General features: G+C 45.6%; 1 protein-coding gene across 1 annotated transcript in view; it reads right to left on the bottom strand.

The window, feature by feature from the left end:
• SSH3 (slingshot protein phosphatase 3) overlaps nt 1–15008 on the bottom strand; it is a 496888-nt gene that overhangs the window by 212660 nt on the left and 269220 nt on the right. Inside the window, exons 5-7 of the mRNA XM_069628949.1 lie at nt 10719–10790; nt 10344–10409; nt 9021–9215 (exon numbers count right to left, since the gene is read on the bottom strand). Of these exons, the coding sequence (XP_069485050.1) occupies nt 9021–9215; nt 10344–10409; nt 10719–10790 (333 nt within the window). The remainder of the gene's footprint in view (nt 1–9020; nt 9216–10343; nt 10410–10718; nt 10791–15008) is intronic.

Raw genomic sequence — 15008 nt, 5'->3', positions numbered from 1 at the left:
AAAATTAGATAAAACTATGTATCCTGGGGAGGCCCTCCCCAAACCCAGGCAATTTGGATCAACCATCAGGGGTGGCAGCTGAGAGACAATAAAAAGAGAAGTACCCACCGACCCCCTAAATATGGGTACAGAACCACTGAGAAACGAAATCGTCATCTTGAAATATGTGTTTTTTTTGGCCCGATACGCCAACTTTACAGTTACTTTCTGAATAACTGCATAGGGCATGTTGGTCTGTATAATTCTCCAAGGACTGGTTAGTCATAATGTCACCTTCAGCTTCTATAATCCCATGGCAGCATAGTCAATGATGAAGGATCATGGGAGCTGCAGTTCAAAACATGTATAGGGTCACAAAATGAGTAAACATGCTCTATGGTTTCAGTTGGTGTTTTTAGCTCACAGTGTACTTGAACATATGCAAGTTATGCTCTCCAGACTGGTTGACATGTATCCCTGTGTTCACCTCATTCTCAACTAATTTGATATTGAGCAGAGTTGTGCTACAGTGCATCTCACTCATCTCCGACCTCTCTCTCTCTCAGAGCAACCCAACAACCAGTAAACCAATTGGCATAGGCTGTTACGCTCACCTGGTATCCACAGCGACGCCACACAGCCGGGTTACTCGCTGGTATGCTTCTCAGCTTTGCCCTGATGTGGTCTGCAGGGAAGGTTCTGCCTTGTGGTAGAATTAGGCGTGCTCTCCGTCCTGCCTACACGTTGTCTTTCATGGGCGAGTGCGGTCCAGTTACTTTGCTGATGCCAGCCCGTTCGATATTGCTCAGGTAGGTCTTATTGCTGTTCTTTAGTTTTGTTGTTATCCTGCATGTCTTACTTTGTTTAAAATGTCTTTTTTCTCCCTTAGGTAGGTAGAGCTTGAGCGCGGCGAACTGGCTTGGTTGAGCCCCGCTGGTAAATGATGGCGCATTAAGAGCGCTATGATGCGTTAAGTAAGCGCTATGCGCAGCGCTGCGAAGCCTTGCCTTTGCTAACCTGTGTTTTCCTTCCTTGTAGTCGCAGTGTTCTTCAGCGCGAGTGGAATGTCCGGAGTGGTGCCAGCCGAGAGGCGATCAGCCAGGTAAGCCTTTTGAGCAGTTGGTAATTTGTAAAAGTCTCTACTGCTTTCTTTAATGTTGCCTCTATCTTCCTCTTTCAGGTCGTTCTGTCCGGGAGGAGTGCAGATTCGAGGAAGCTGTTCTCAGTAGCTGCGAGTGTTTAAAGATGAAGACTGCAGGTAAGATACTGCTGCTAATGATGTTCCTTTTGTCTCCTTGCAGGTTCTGCTTCTCTAAGGTTCGAGGGAATAGCGGGACACGGTGAGCGTCACGTTGCAAGCTGCAAAGTAACGTGAAGCGTGTTGTCTTGCTCGGGTGTGGTTTAAATAGCCCCAACAAAATAGTCCAGGTAAAGTAGTCCCTAGGCTACCACACCCAAAACACTAGACCGCATAGCTTGGTTCTTAGGAACCAAGCTATGTGGATGCCTCCATGTTGGCTGACGATACAATAAAGTAGTTCCCAAGCACATTGTTTTTCATGGCGTATGAGCCTGGCGCCATAGGCGCCAGGACTGGCCCCATGAGGGCTTTTGAAGAGGATGCCAGGCTCTAGAGGCCCGAGTCCTGACTCCACCTGGCCAATGGGTTTGCCAGAGGGGGTTTTGGGTGAGGGTCGTGACATAGGCATCACATTTTGCCTCATCCATAATAGGACACAGAAGTTTGGGTTGGATAGGGAGAAAGCCCAACAAAAACCATGCATGGGTCGGAAAATTGAGAGGATCTGCTCTGCCCACAACTATTAGAAATCAGTTTACATTAATTAAAGCCCCACCTGAAATAACATTGCGGCCAGGGATGTCTGTTGCTGAGTAGATGCAGGGTTTGTGACAGTTCAGTTTTCGGCAGCCATTACCGGTTTGAATTGTGCAGATCCTTCCTGTTGATGGTTTGGGGCAGCCCCTAACCTAGATTCTGCATACGAAGAGGAGCCCTGCAGCTATTCTAAAGGTCAACCATTGGAGTCAAGAATCCAAATTAGAAGAGCCTGTGCTGCAGACAAGTAAAATTGCTGCTACGCAAAACCAACATTGCTGAAGCCATCTCCGAGTGATTTAACTCAGGGACTATTTAACTATCTATTGTTTTGCCCATGCCCATTAAAACAAAAAAAAGTGATCTACAGTGTGGTGATTAGTATGCAATAAATGAATGTTACATTTTCTTGGTATTTGGCGCTTCATACTGTTATCTAGCCTGCTTCTAAGTGCTTTCAATATTGACATGAAGTGTTTACAAGTTGGTTGAAGTGAGGTCTGACACAGATTCCAATGCTGCATGTGGAGTGCAGTAAGTGCGATGGGCTAAGTGGGCTGGGCTCTGAGTGGAACTCCCTCTTCCTGGAAGATTTGTTAGTTAAAGGTCAAATTTCGTGACTGGGCTGCTTCTCTTCCCTGGTTGCCTTCCTGCTTGCTGAGATGTTGAAGCAGGCACAAGACACATGAGACTTTTTCTCGGTGTCAAATGCTTGAGGCTCATTACCTGGATTTTTGGGCCCAGGCGGCCTGCGTAAAGGTGACTTGTACAAGAAGAAACTAGAATTTTAGGGAGACTGAGCGGGTAGATGAGGCAGGAAAGATTGAGTGAGGACATGTGCTGTGCAGCGGTTACCGCTAGGAATACCAACCAAAGTTGTCATACAGGGTCCAAGGTGATGCTGCCTTCTCGAACATGTGCGACTTTGTGGTTTGCAGGGTGCACAAGGCTCCCCCCACCCTCACCTAGATCTGTACACTGGATCTTCTCTCCCTCCCTTGGTACTAATGCCTTTTGAAGCATGAGACTTTCCAAATGTCTCAAATTTGATACCAGAACATTCACAAAGATTGAAAAAATCATCCTTTGTTTGCAAGTGACGTACACAAAATCTATAAATCTCAAAAGGAGTCTCCAAGTGGACATTGTGGCAACAAGGAATGAAGAGACTAACCAAGTGGTGCCATAGTGGTTGCTATAGACTTTTATTAAATGAAAAACGAAACTTATCCATCCCTAACACTAAGGGTATTTCCCTACCTAAACTAATGAAACCCGGGTGCTCGTCAGGAAGTTAGTGCGAGTCAAACTAAAAATGCACAGTCTCAGTCACAAATGCTCCTACTCAATTTCTGTCACTACAATAAAACACTGTAAAGTCCAGCTACTGTTTATAATCCAGAAGACTATTTATTTTTGATAAATAAAATAAAATTACTCCCTTCTCCTGGATGTAAAGCGTACAAACACCCCTTGGGTTGTTTAAAGCAAAACTACCATAAGTGTTTGGGTTCTTCCTAACCCAACAGAAAAATACAATAGCTACACAAAGTTCTTGTCAGGCTAGGATGACTCCCTTCTCCTAGCTGATTCCTAAATGTCTTTCACAGTTCGTAACGTGGTTTGTAGTTCCCTTATGGCGATTTTCACAATCTCCGAGTTTTGCACCTCTCTTGCTCTACCCCCAGGGAGACGATGGAGCCATTCCTGGAGTCCCTCTTAACTTTCAAGCATCACCCTTTTGTGGAATTGACCTGGGAACTGTATCACAAAATGATTTACGGTTTTCTCAATTTCTTTTATGGTGTACAGTCTCAAAAGATTCTCGCTTAACTTGGTTCTCCAAGCGAAAAGAAAAAGACCTTCGCTTGAGGAAGGCAAAGTTAAGGTCATAAACTAAAAATCCGAGACTCTTAGCAGGATCTGGTGTTGACCAATCAGCGTGGGTAACCGACTGATGACAGAGCATGATCGGGGTTTGGCTCGATAGACCAGCTCTGGATGATTATCGGGTATGCCCAGGAAGACCTATATATCAACAATTGCCCTCCTATGAACTCTGTTGCTGCCAATGATGCTCCCGAAGACCCATTGACTGGTTTTGGTTTCTTTGGACTGTAGTTGAGAAGGTAACACCTTGAATACGGTCCTATGGTTGTCTGGTTTCCAGAGCAGCACTGACACACCTTAATCATAATTGCAACGGTGAATTTTACCATTTGACTGTTCCGAATCTTTGTATGTGTTACGCTAACCGTTCTTTACACCTTGCTGGTATTACTAATGTCCTCTGAGACTCTTAGGTTTCCCTTGGCCCTCTCCCAGACTTTAATAATTCCTGTTACCTGGTACTTCGTGTCAGAAGTTTTCACTTGCTCCCCCTGGGTTTTTGTGATGGTCAATCGCCTTTTTACCCACTCTTGTCGCAACTGGTCTCCTCGGCCTGGTAAAGCTGGCCGTCGGGGAGCAGACCGGGGTCTCAACCTTCCTTCGCTATAGAGAAAGTCCAGCCACCACCTCTCTGGATACTGTTCATGTCTGTAACTGACTGTGCCAACGGTTAGGGTTAGCGGTTTCAGCATAGTTGTGGGACTGCACGGTCCACACACTACAGGTCACGCCACCACAGTCCAATCTGTGTCCTTCAGAAAGGTTGATTCTCGGCCAACTGGTATGACGCTTTTCAAGCGGCTTACGGACAATATATATCTGGTTACGCAGGGTGTTCGGCCACTCCTCTTGTCCAGCTCAACTCTCACCCACTGGCCACCAAATTTGATCTGAAAAATGTTTGGTGTTCTGCTTCCATGCGGGGCACCTACTCTCTTCTTTGTTTCTGCTCTCTCCACAACCAACACCCCTAGGCATGCGAGATGTCCTTGTGCGTTCCCTTGAACCACACCCTCCACTTCCCTAGCGCGGGCTTCTTGACCCTGCCTTAGGCTGTTCTATCGGCTTCTATCTCTTTCTGGTTCTCGATTTCTTTCTCCCCCTCTACTGCTCTCTCCATCTTGTTTTCTCTCTCCGGTGCTCTCCTTAGTACTCCTCCCGGGACCCTTCCACATTCAATTGTTTCTGACATAACATCCATTCCATTCCATGGACTACAGCTGTTCCAGTACTTTTCCAGGTCGCTTGCATTGTTCGAGTGCTTCTTCGTCTTAGTACCTAAAACATCAGTATGGTTCGATGTTTCAAATAACACATGGTTCTGGACATGAGTTTAGACTCATGAGGTTCTGGTACTATCGTCCGCCTACCGGGTTCGGGTTTAAAGGGGCTAGGCCTCCCAATCGTGTCCTTATCTCCAGGAGAGGAGTCTCTCTCCACAAGATCCTCCCGTGTGTTACCACCCCCCTAGGGGCACTATTGGTTAGCAGCCTCACCTCCCTAGCCTCAAGGAGAGGGGTTCTCCCAAGGAAGAAGTGATGCTATCAGAAGGATAGTCACAACGTTTATAAGGAAAAGCAACAAGGACACTCACTGGGTGGTAATGGAGCCTTTGGAACACAATGGGCAACACTGCCGCTATCATGGATACAAATTGCTCATCACTCATAGGTTTTTGGGGCAAGGCACCCTGGCCTTGTCAAGAATGGATGGGAACCCCTCTCAGCCTGGAGTGGGAGGCACACTAGGGAACAAGCCACAGCCAGTCGTATTCCTAAAGATAGCGGCAGTTGAGAGGTGCCTAATTATTACCCTCCCTAGCCCCAGAGGAAGTGTATATTGTTGCAGTACTCCTTCATCTCACTCTATGCCTCTTGGACAAAGTGCTCGCCAGACTCTTTCTTTTCTGCCCAGAGTCAATGACGCAGTTATGAGCGTGGAGTCACCAAGCCACAGAGAGAAGAAACCTCCAGCGCCCTAAGCATGCATAACATGATGCAGATAACCCTCCAGCGTCTAGCGCTACAAACAGTTCAGTGCACCAGACAGAGAGAGAGAGAACCGACGCATAGCTAAGCGTCAGCAGAACAGAATTCATGGATCACCAAACCCCTAGGTCACCAGGGACTAAGTAAAGGGCACAGACCCCAAAATACTATGGACTTACCTTTGGTGCACCAGAAACAAGGCCCCTTAACCCAAATTGGTACAATCAGTTCCATGGCTGCCATGTATGATCTGCAACAAGCCCGCATGATGAGACTAGCGGGGCTTAGCCCGCTGTTCGTAACTTATGTTTCTAGAAACATTGCCCGGGAAGGAAGGGCTGAATTTGATGGAGGAGGAGAGGGAGTATAAAAAAATGACACCAGAAAAAAAGTGTGGGTTGTTTGGGTGAGGTCAGAGTAGGAGAGGGAGACAGACCAAGATAGCAGCAGGAGTACGGAAGGAGCACAGGCGGGTGGAGGAGATTTCTGCAGAAGGTAAGGTATTGGCTAGTGAGCAAAGTGGTACTGCTGTGCTAGTGTGCATATTTGTATGGCAAGTGTATCTAGAACAATTAGTGTAAGGAGTAACTGTCAAGTGTATTGTGCTGGGTGGAAGAAGAGTGCTTGAGTAGTGGGAAGAGGGAGAAGGGAATAGTAGAGGGGAGAAGGGAGTATTGGGAGTGCAGGAAGGAGTAGTAGGGTGTAGGAAGGAATGGTAGTGTGGCAGAGGGGGTGGTAGTGTAAAGGAGGAGGTAGTAGTGGGGAAGAGGCAGTAGCAGTGGGATTAGTAGTATGGAAGGAGTAGTAGCATGGAGGAGGAACAATTAACATCAAAGGGCGGAGGTAAGGCTTATAAGGAGTGGAAGACGTTGATTGCAGGGACAAAAGATTGGCAGAAGATGGTAAAAGAGTAAGAAAAGTTAGGATGTCCCTGAGGGAGTTTAGATAGATAAGGCAATCTGCCTCTAGGTCTGACAGTAGGGTAGGGGGGTCAACCTTTTGTATATACTAACCTGAGATCAGGGATGTCTGGGTTAGGGAGGAAGTGCTAAATAAAATGGCCCTAAGGCCCATGAAAATATTAATAAAAACCCTTGCACTACACCTCTGAGAGTTGGAGTGGTTCTTGTGACATCAGTGGCACCTGCCAAGTAGACTACACTATAAATCAGCGTTATTAGATCATATTAGTTCTCATTGGAACTCAGATTAAGTAAGCATAACTGCATGAGAGAGAACCAAGAGTGTATCAGAGGTTCACTGGTGCATTGAGGCTGTACCTTCACTGGATTTAAATGGTTTAAAGAAGAACAATCGCCATCATCATCGACTACAGGTATGATTGACCAGTAGGTGCAACGAGAGTATTCGATACACACAGCTGTGACCATCCTCAGAGGCTTCCAAGTTATACCTACTGTATTTACAGAAACAAAACATTGGAATAAGAAACAGGAAGCCATGTGTAAAAAAGAAAGAGAACATTGTACAAATTGACCAAGCATGGTTCAGGGCATGGTATAACATGCAGAGCTCATTGGACAGTACACCATGTTTCTTTGGCAGGTACATCATGCAGCCTTCATGACTTTTCACAGGTGGCCGATACCTTAACTTATGGCCAGAGTTGGAAAATATTTGATTTTCACTCGCTAGAGATAAATAACTTTTACCCCCTTCTCCGGTATATTGTGTTATTGTGTGCAAACCCTGACGGGAACACGAGTTGGCATGCAAGACAGCAGTTTCTTGCCACATTTGTGGATTACCATCTAACTAACTGAATTTTGTCTCAGAAACCAGAGATCAGGTAAATAGGCCAAACGCTGAGCAAACAAAAAAATGTATCCTTTTTCTGTGCTGCCCACACAGCCACACCACATGGCTCCAAGTAGACCACTAAAGCAGTTGTAAGAGGAAACCTATTCAGAATAAAATAGCGTACAGTTAAAAGTGTCCAGAGTAAGCATGTTATTTTTGATAAAGGCAAAGGGACTTCCAAAAAATATTTGCAATCTAGAGAAGAGGATTTTATTTGTCATAAGATTTAGGCATCGCATTTCTGGCCTCCTGGAAGCACAGTGCCTATTTTTAAGACATATGGGAAAGATCCCAAGCGTCAGCAACCAGTAATAAAATATCTGCTGTACAATTGGAGAAATATTTTAGGGAATGATTCATGGAAAATGTATTTTATCTGTGGGGAAGTGAAGTATGGGGTTGCAGCTTTATACCCCCGAAAGTATATATCATGGCTAGAAGAAGGCAGTGAAGACTGAATTGGGCTGGCCCATGGCAGATGGGACTAAATTCGACCAGTTCACTCATAGCCTTAGAAAATGCCATAGGCACGCAGACTCTATACCAAAACAAAGCACAAAATAATGTGCCAGTGCCACTACACATCTGGTCTCGCCCGTCTAAGACGACTAGAAGATCCCTCACACCAGAAATTCTGTTGGCCTCAGCTCTTATTCCATGATCGAACCGGTTTCACTCCTTAAAGTGTGTGTGTGTACTTGTGTGTGGTTGAAAAGCTAAGTACTCCACTGAGCTTCCTCCTCCAATTAAGTTGATAGATTCTCCCTATTCTTTCAAATATTGTATTTCTTAATTTAGAGGGAGAGGCTTGCACTGGTCCAGAAAAATGACACTCACCCAAATGTCACTACAATTACAGATTTACACAGGACACTAGATCAATTGCGCCTTGAGGAAGACCTCTTTGAAGAGGTCGAAACACGTGTTGGCGAGACCAGTAAAGAATATATGCAAACACTGAATTTGTCGGGTTGTATTAGTATCCATCTATAATACCATGTATTGGTAATTGGGTGTGGCACTATTGGTCTACTGTCCTGTGTACTTGTGTGTGGTTGCCCATAATCTCTCCAGGTTGTCTGTCAATCACAAACCAAGTGCTACACAAGCTCCGGCATAGTGTCTGGGAGGTACATTTTGTCAGTGGTGGGTGATTATGATCAATACAGGAGACAACATACGTACAGTCACTTGCACTGAGGTGTGTAGGGGGAGGATACACCGCCTGCTGAGAGGTTGGCAGCAAAGGGTGGAATATACAGGAGTGAATACACTTTATTCTGAATGAAGCTGGTAGCAAGGGGTGAGAAATGCAGAAGAGAATATATTGACTGTAGTGGCACTTACAGCGAGGAGTGCAAGACGCAGGAGAGAATACAATGCATGCTGAGTGAGGCAGGCAGCAAGGGATACGAGATGCAAGAGAAGATACACTCCCTGCTGTGTGAGGTTGGCAGCGGTGACGGGGCGGGGGGGGCAAGATTTATAGGCAAGGATATACTGACTGCTCAGTGAAGTTGGACGGTGAGTCGGGCCGCACAGACAGCAAGTCGGACATGGCCATCCACTCGTTGATGCAGCTCTGCTCGGAGGAGATGGCGGACTGATAGTGCTGCACCCAGCCCAGCAAGCTGCTGGCCGGGAAGTGGTTGTGATGGAAAGCACACTCGCAGGCCTTGTGCAGGACCTGCATCATGGACCTTTATTGAGGAAGAACAAAAAGAAAAGAGAATTAGTCAACAGGGAATAAGAATACAGTAACCAGCTCTACGATACTCTGTCACAAGCATGAGGGTTTCGTGACTCACGCTCCGCTAAGCAGGAAGCAACATATGCTCTGCATTCTGTTACCTACCTATGTTTCTAAGGAGAACACATGTAGAGAAATACTGCTCCCTGATAGAGAACAGAGCTTCCACTGTTCCCTTGTCCATCCCCAGGACACTACTGCACAATTCCACCACACTCAACTGGGCTGCATCTCTTCTCACCCACATATCTAGGAAACTACGGCCAAGCTGGAACAGCTCCTAGTCTCCTTTGGTATGAGGCAACTTTCCCAGTAACAGCACCTCAGCCGCCTTCACAATCTTATTTCACTTTTCCATTATTCGTTCTTGTGACAATACAGCAGCATTCTACCTAAACATGCCCTTATCCCAGGGCACTACAGGGATGCTGCCAGCTATTCCATTCACCATTTACAGGACACAAGGGAGGCTCCCACAGCAAACCTCCCGCATGGCTGGTATGCTACTGCCACTTCTCCTTCCCAAATGCATTGGAAATGCTGCTACACTACCTGCTCGCACCCCGGAAACTAGAGTCTCCCTGCAAACATCTTTCAAAGGGAAAATGAATGATTCAATTAGCTGCTCTCACTGAATATACAAGTGCCTCCATTTGGAAAAACGAATGTCCCCCTGAGGTTTTTCCTGAGCAAGAGCAAATTGTGCGGAATGGCAGGGCCTGTGCCTGGCTTTATACCAGTTCAATCAAAGCCTTTTTGGCATTGCCTCTCCCTTGCAATGGTGAAGGATGTGCTGTTTGTTGATGTCTATATGGTGGAATCCTAGGAAGATTCCAAGAATTGCCTCTACGATGAGGGTTAACAATTCACTGACCTCGTAGGGTAGGGGAATGGCAAGGAAACAGATGCAGGAAATGAAAGAAGAAGCAAAACAGGGAGAAAGGAAAGGAAAGGAAAGGAGCGAGAAAGGAAAGGAAGTAAGGAATTCCTCACACTGCACAGTGGCTACTGGCCTGCACAGCGATTGCTTGCAACCACACAGACTCATCACTCCAAACCCATCAACTGGCTTACTCACCACATTGTTTGTACAGAGATGGGCTTGAAAATCCGTGTTTCATTATCGGAAGTCACACTGAAACCACTAAAGAAACAAGGAATATATTAAAAGGAGTCTGTAACTGATATTCAATTCTACTTGCTAATATAGGCCTCACTGCAAAGCTAGTCGATTGGCTCCTAATTGAGAGAATGGAGTACTTCTGTGGAGCAGGATGAAGTAATGAGATAAGAGGTGAATACAGGTGTGTGTGTGTGTGTGTGTGTATATGTGTTCATTGCCGACAGGAGTATGCTTCATTGTTGATAAAGCTTTATGGTGGGTGGGGGCACTTGTGTAGGAGAATTCTATAAGGCCACCTATTGCAATTAACCATATGAGGAAAGGTCATACCCATCACCATCCAGAAAGACCTGCGTGTTGCTCCACACAGGGAGGACCATTCCAATAGTGCAGAGGTTGCATCTGAAAAGCACAGAAACAAAACATGAGTACATAGATGGACAATACAATGAAACTATATCGACATGAGAAGTAAAATTATTATTATTAAAGGAAGTGTTGCCAAAGTAAGTAACACGCTATACTTTAGTAATCCTATATGCATTGGGCAATGCCACATTTATAAGTTTGTCTTTCAATGGTGCCTTTGGGTGCCGATAGCCTGGTCTGATTGAAGCACCACAGAGCTTTTTGCCTTTTGTTTTCCTTGTGTTCCTCTGCCTAGTATTCTTGTGTTGTGCATGGACAGGTTGCCTTTGTAATCTCTCTATTCATTCACTGCTGTCAGCACTGCATTTTGGTGGGGATTTGGGGGTGGTGGGGAAGGTGAAGGTTCTGAAGCCCACCATTGGGGGACTCGAGACCACCAAATCTGTAGTGTATACATAGGGTGTCCTCCATTCACTGGTAACAGGACAGAGCAGTCTGGTTAACCTGCTAGAAAGGGGGAGGGCTGGTACCAATTTACAGTTAAGTCTCACATATGCAAACAAAAAAATAACCCAGATAGTGTTTACTAAAAAAAAAAAAAAAAAAAAAAAAACACATTGGGGCAGATTCACGCAAACTAAAACAAATTAAAAAAGCACAGAGGATGCTACCAGTTCATCAGAGCCACAACCAATCCAGACTCAACTTCCTTAAGATTAGTAACATCTGCCTACTCCTCACACACCACTCAAACAATAACACAAACACTGGACTAAAACAGATGGCAAACCTATTAGAAACTACAAGAAAGGAGACATCGAAACCAACGTCCTCTCAAGCCCCCGCGTTCAGCCCTCTAACACAAAGACGAGTACATTATACATCAGCAAAATATATTTGGCATCCAAAGGGTCTGACATCTGAAACGGTTTACCAACCACACTTTTATTTTTATTTACTTATTTTTAATCGCAAACCAGCGCTGATGGTGCCTTCCTGTGCCCTAATCAGGCTGCAACTGGACACGGTAGACGTGGGAGAAGTCTCGGACTGTGTACTCTTAGAAAGTACAAAAATCATCGACCCTGGTGTAATGAGTGGGGATGCAATCCCCACAAACACTGTGTTGTTTAGTGAAGCAAGGACAACTGCCCAGGCAACAGGGTCAGGTGTTCATGTGGTTTTGCCTAAAAAAAGCACTGCAACCTGACAACTGGGTCAAATTGTGCCCACAGGATCCCCCACCATCTCGGGCCAGGGCCATTGAGCAACAAAACTACAAGGGTCAGAGAGCAGTCTACGAAAAACATGAATCCAACAAGAAACAACAGCGATTTAGGATCACCTACCAAGTTTTCTTTTGACTCAAATAAATCCATACATAAGGAAAACTCCAAGAAACAGCGTCTGCTCCACAAGTCTACGGTTGTTGACAAGGATTCATCGGAAAACAGTTAAATGGACTACCCTAACTTGACCGATCCTAAAACTGTTAGGGGCTCAAACCAAGATGACATGGGCCACTCAAAATTGGGTACTGATGTAAACACGATAGCAGCGCCATCAATCACCATGACGCCGTTCATGAAATTATACGAAAACATGGACAATCTGAAAAACCAAACAACGGTCATATCGATGATGCACTTGAAGATCCTGTTTGTGGATGGATTTGTTACAGTCATACAGAATTACCTGGACAAAAACACTGCCCAGATTACGAACATCCTGCATAGTATATTGGACCCTATAATTAAGGAGAAAAACAAGAGCAAGCTTCAGAACTCCTTATCATCTGCAGTGGGTCAAAATGAAAACTGTCTCACCAACACAGTGAACCCAATAGCCACGCCGGGGCAACCCTTGCCCACAAGGGCATGACCAGACCTGCAAAACGAGACAGACAAGGCCGAGACTAGTTGCCCCTGGCCTACTGAAGATCAACAAAACTTTGTAGACACCGCATTAGGATACAGAACCTGGCCTTCACCCACGCAGGACAACTTCTGTCTGGGAGAACAGGGCGCAACTAACATCGAAAGGAATGACTGCATGAAGGATCTAGATATTGTATACAAAGCAGTAGAAATCACAACGCTAAACATTGTCTCGGAAGTAATAACAGGCACTCCAGCTATGGGAGCCTTGAATGTATCTACCGTAGATGTTCTGGAAATATCTAATCAGGTCCTGACCTTTGACACATTCGCAAGAACAGCCGAAACGTCAAAGAGAGCACTGGGGGAACTGTACCGGATTAAGCTCACAATGCTAAGGAGTTAAATACAAGTAAACTGCAAACCAAAGAGGCAGCCCAAAACAAATCCAAGAACATAAAAATGCAGCATAAACTGAGATCAAATGATAAACGATCTTTCATTAGAAATCTGACATGACCATCAAAAGTAAAAGCCATAACTTAGGACAGGACGCCGGCCCCGGGGATTCGACATTGCCAGTAAAAGAAATACCGGCTGTCCCGGATAGGCCATTAATCCTGGAGTTGATAGAAAACAACGGATCAGCGGAAACCCAAAGTCTTTTCATGACAAAACACGTGGGTCATTCATCACAAGTATCGACATTGAACATGATTTACTAGACCTTTCTGTCTGTACAATGGGAGACTAGGAGGAAAACTATTGCTCCGACGGCCCGGATGGCATACCGACCCCCAAGTACCCACCTCTGGTTGGCAGCGCAACCAAGCAACAACTGTGGAAGATGACCTGCCAACAGAGAAAGCAGTGACAAAGCCAAATAAGGATTCAGACACCGTCAAGGATTACAAAGCAAAAGGCGCAGCAAGGTATCCCCCGTTGAGGGTGTGTATCCCAAACCGGGGCTCGTGTAAACAGGGGAGAACAGACCCACCACTTCTGACCTTGGAAGTGAAAAGAACCGCAGCAGAGGGGGGGGGGGGGGGGCCGCAGTGGCACGTCTAATAACTAACCATAGGCCAGATGCAATCCCCAAACAAGGGCCAGGAGAATGAGCCTGTGTAAGTAAGACAAGGGCCCTAGAGAAAACACTTGAACTGTTACTTGCCACTAGTTGCATAACAAACACTGCATCGTGATATGCCAACCAGGACTAGGCCTGCCAGAGTCAAACCGTGAACAAAAAAAATAACTGATGAAAAATCTGAGTCAAACTGGCAAGGGGCCTTGACCACTGATCAGGGGCTTAACGACAACAGCTGTCCGTCTCCTCCATTTAGAATTTTAGAGCAAAGACAGAAGGACCAGATGATTAAATACAGATTGTCCCGTGGCAAATCCAATCAAAACCACAATGAGAGTGATAGACCAAAGGACACCTCGAGAGAGGACTACAGAGAAAGGCCTCATTTGCTCTTGGAACGCATCTTGCACATTAACGATGGAATAATCCTGAACAGAGCATGTCTTGAGGCTCCTCCATCATATCCCAAAACTGCAGCTAATTACAACCTAAGATCTGAAAATAATTGATTTCTCGAAGAAAAAAGAATCGACAAGGTACTCATTTACTTGTTCTCCAATTCAGTGAAACAACTACTGCTGGATGAAGCGCTGTCACTACTGCCAATGGGCTTTGACCTTCTAAACCACAAGTCAATACCAGCAAGGGGGCAACAAAGCAACACCTACAAACTTGGAACATGCCGTCAACATCAAACGGAAACTAAGAAAAGGCCTAGGGCTCAGTCCCCATACTTTAACTAACATCAAGAGGTGGCGAATCTACCAGCCTGGACGTCTAAAACGAAGACAGCTCAATTCGCAATTGCAGCAATGGGCCCTCAGGAGGCCCGTGAGAGTTTTAGCAACAAGCCGAACGGGACGGATCGAGGCAGAAGACTATTGGAATTGGCTGGCGGCTGCCCTCGATGTGAACAGCACAAGGTCATAACTGCGCAATCAGTCGATTCCAAAGGATTTCTCCATGTGTAGCTGGAACACAAGGGGATTCATTCACTTATATGGAAAGAGAGACAAAGTTTGATGCCCATGACATGATTTGCCTGCAAGAAACCTTGCTATGGGAATCCCCAGTACTAGAAGGCTACACTATCCATCTTAACCCCGCAATTAAATGCCTGAAAGGAAGACCGTCAACCGGCCTCTTAATAGCCATTAAATATGACACCAACTTAAAAATACTAACGGGTGAAAACATTGGCCCATACATCCAAGTTCTAACAATGGAAATAGAAAGGTCAGACTGACAGGCCAAGAGACCGATTGTGCTGAATCTGTATTGGAACAG

This window comes from Ambystoma mexicanum, chromosome 12, assembly GCF_040938575.1.
Source record: "Ambystoma mexicanum isolate Mex_15411 chromosome 12, UKY_AmexF1_1, whole genome shotgun sequence".
NCBI lineage: Eukaryota > Metazoa > Chordata > Amphibia > Caudata > Ambystomatidae > Ambystoma > Ambystoma mexicanum.
Note: the sequence above shows the minus strand (reverse complement) of the source record. Positions and strands in the feature narration are given on the sequence as shown.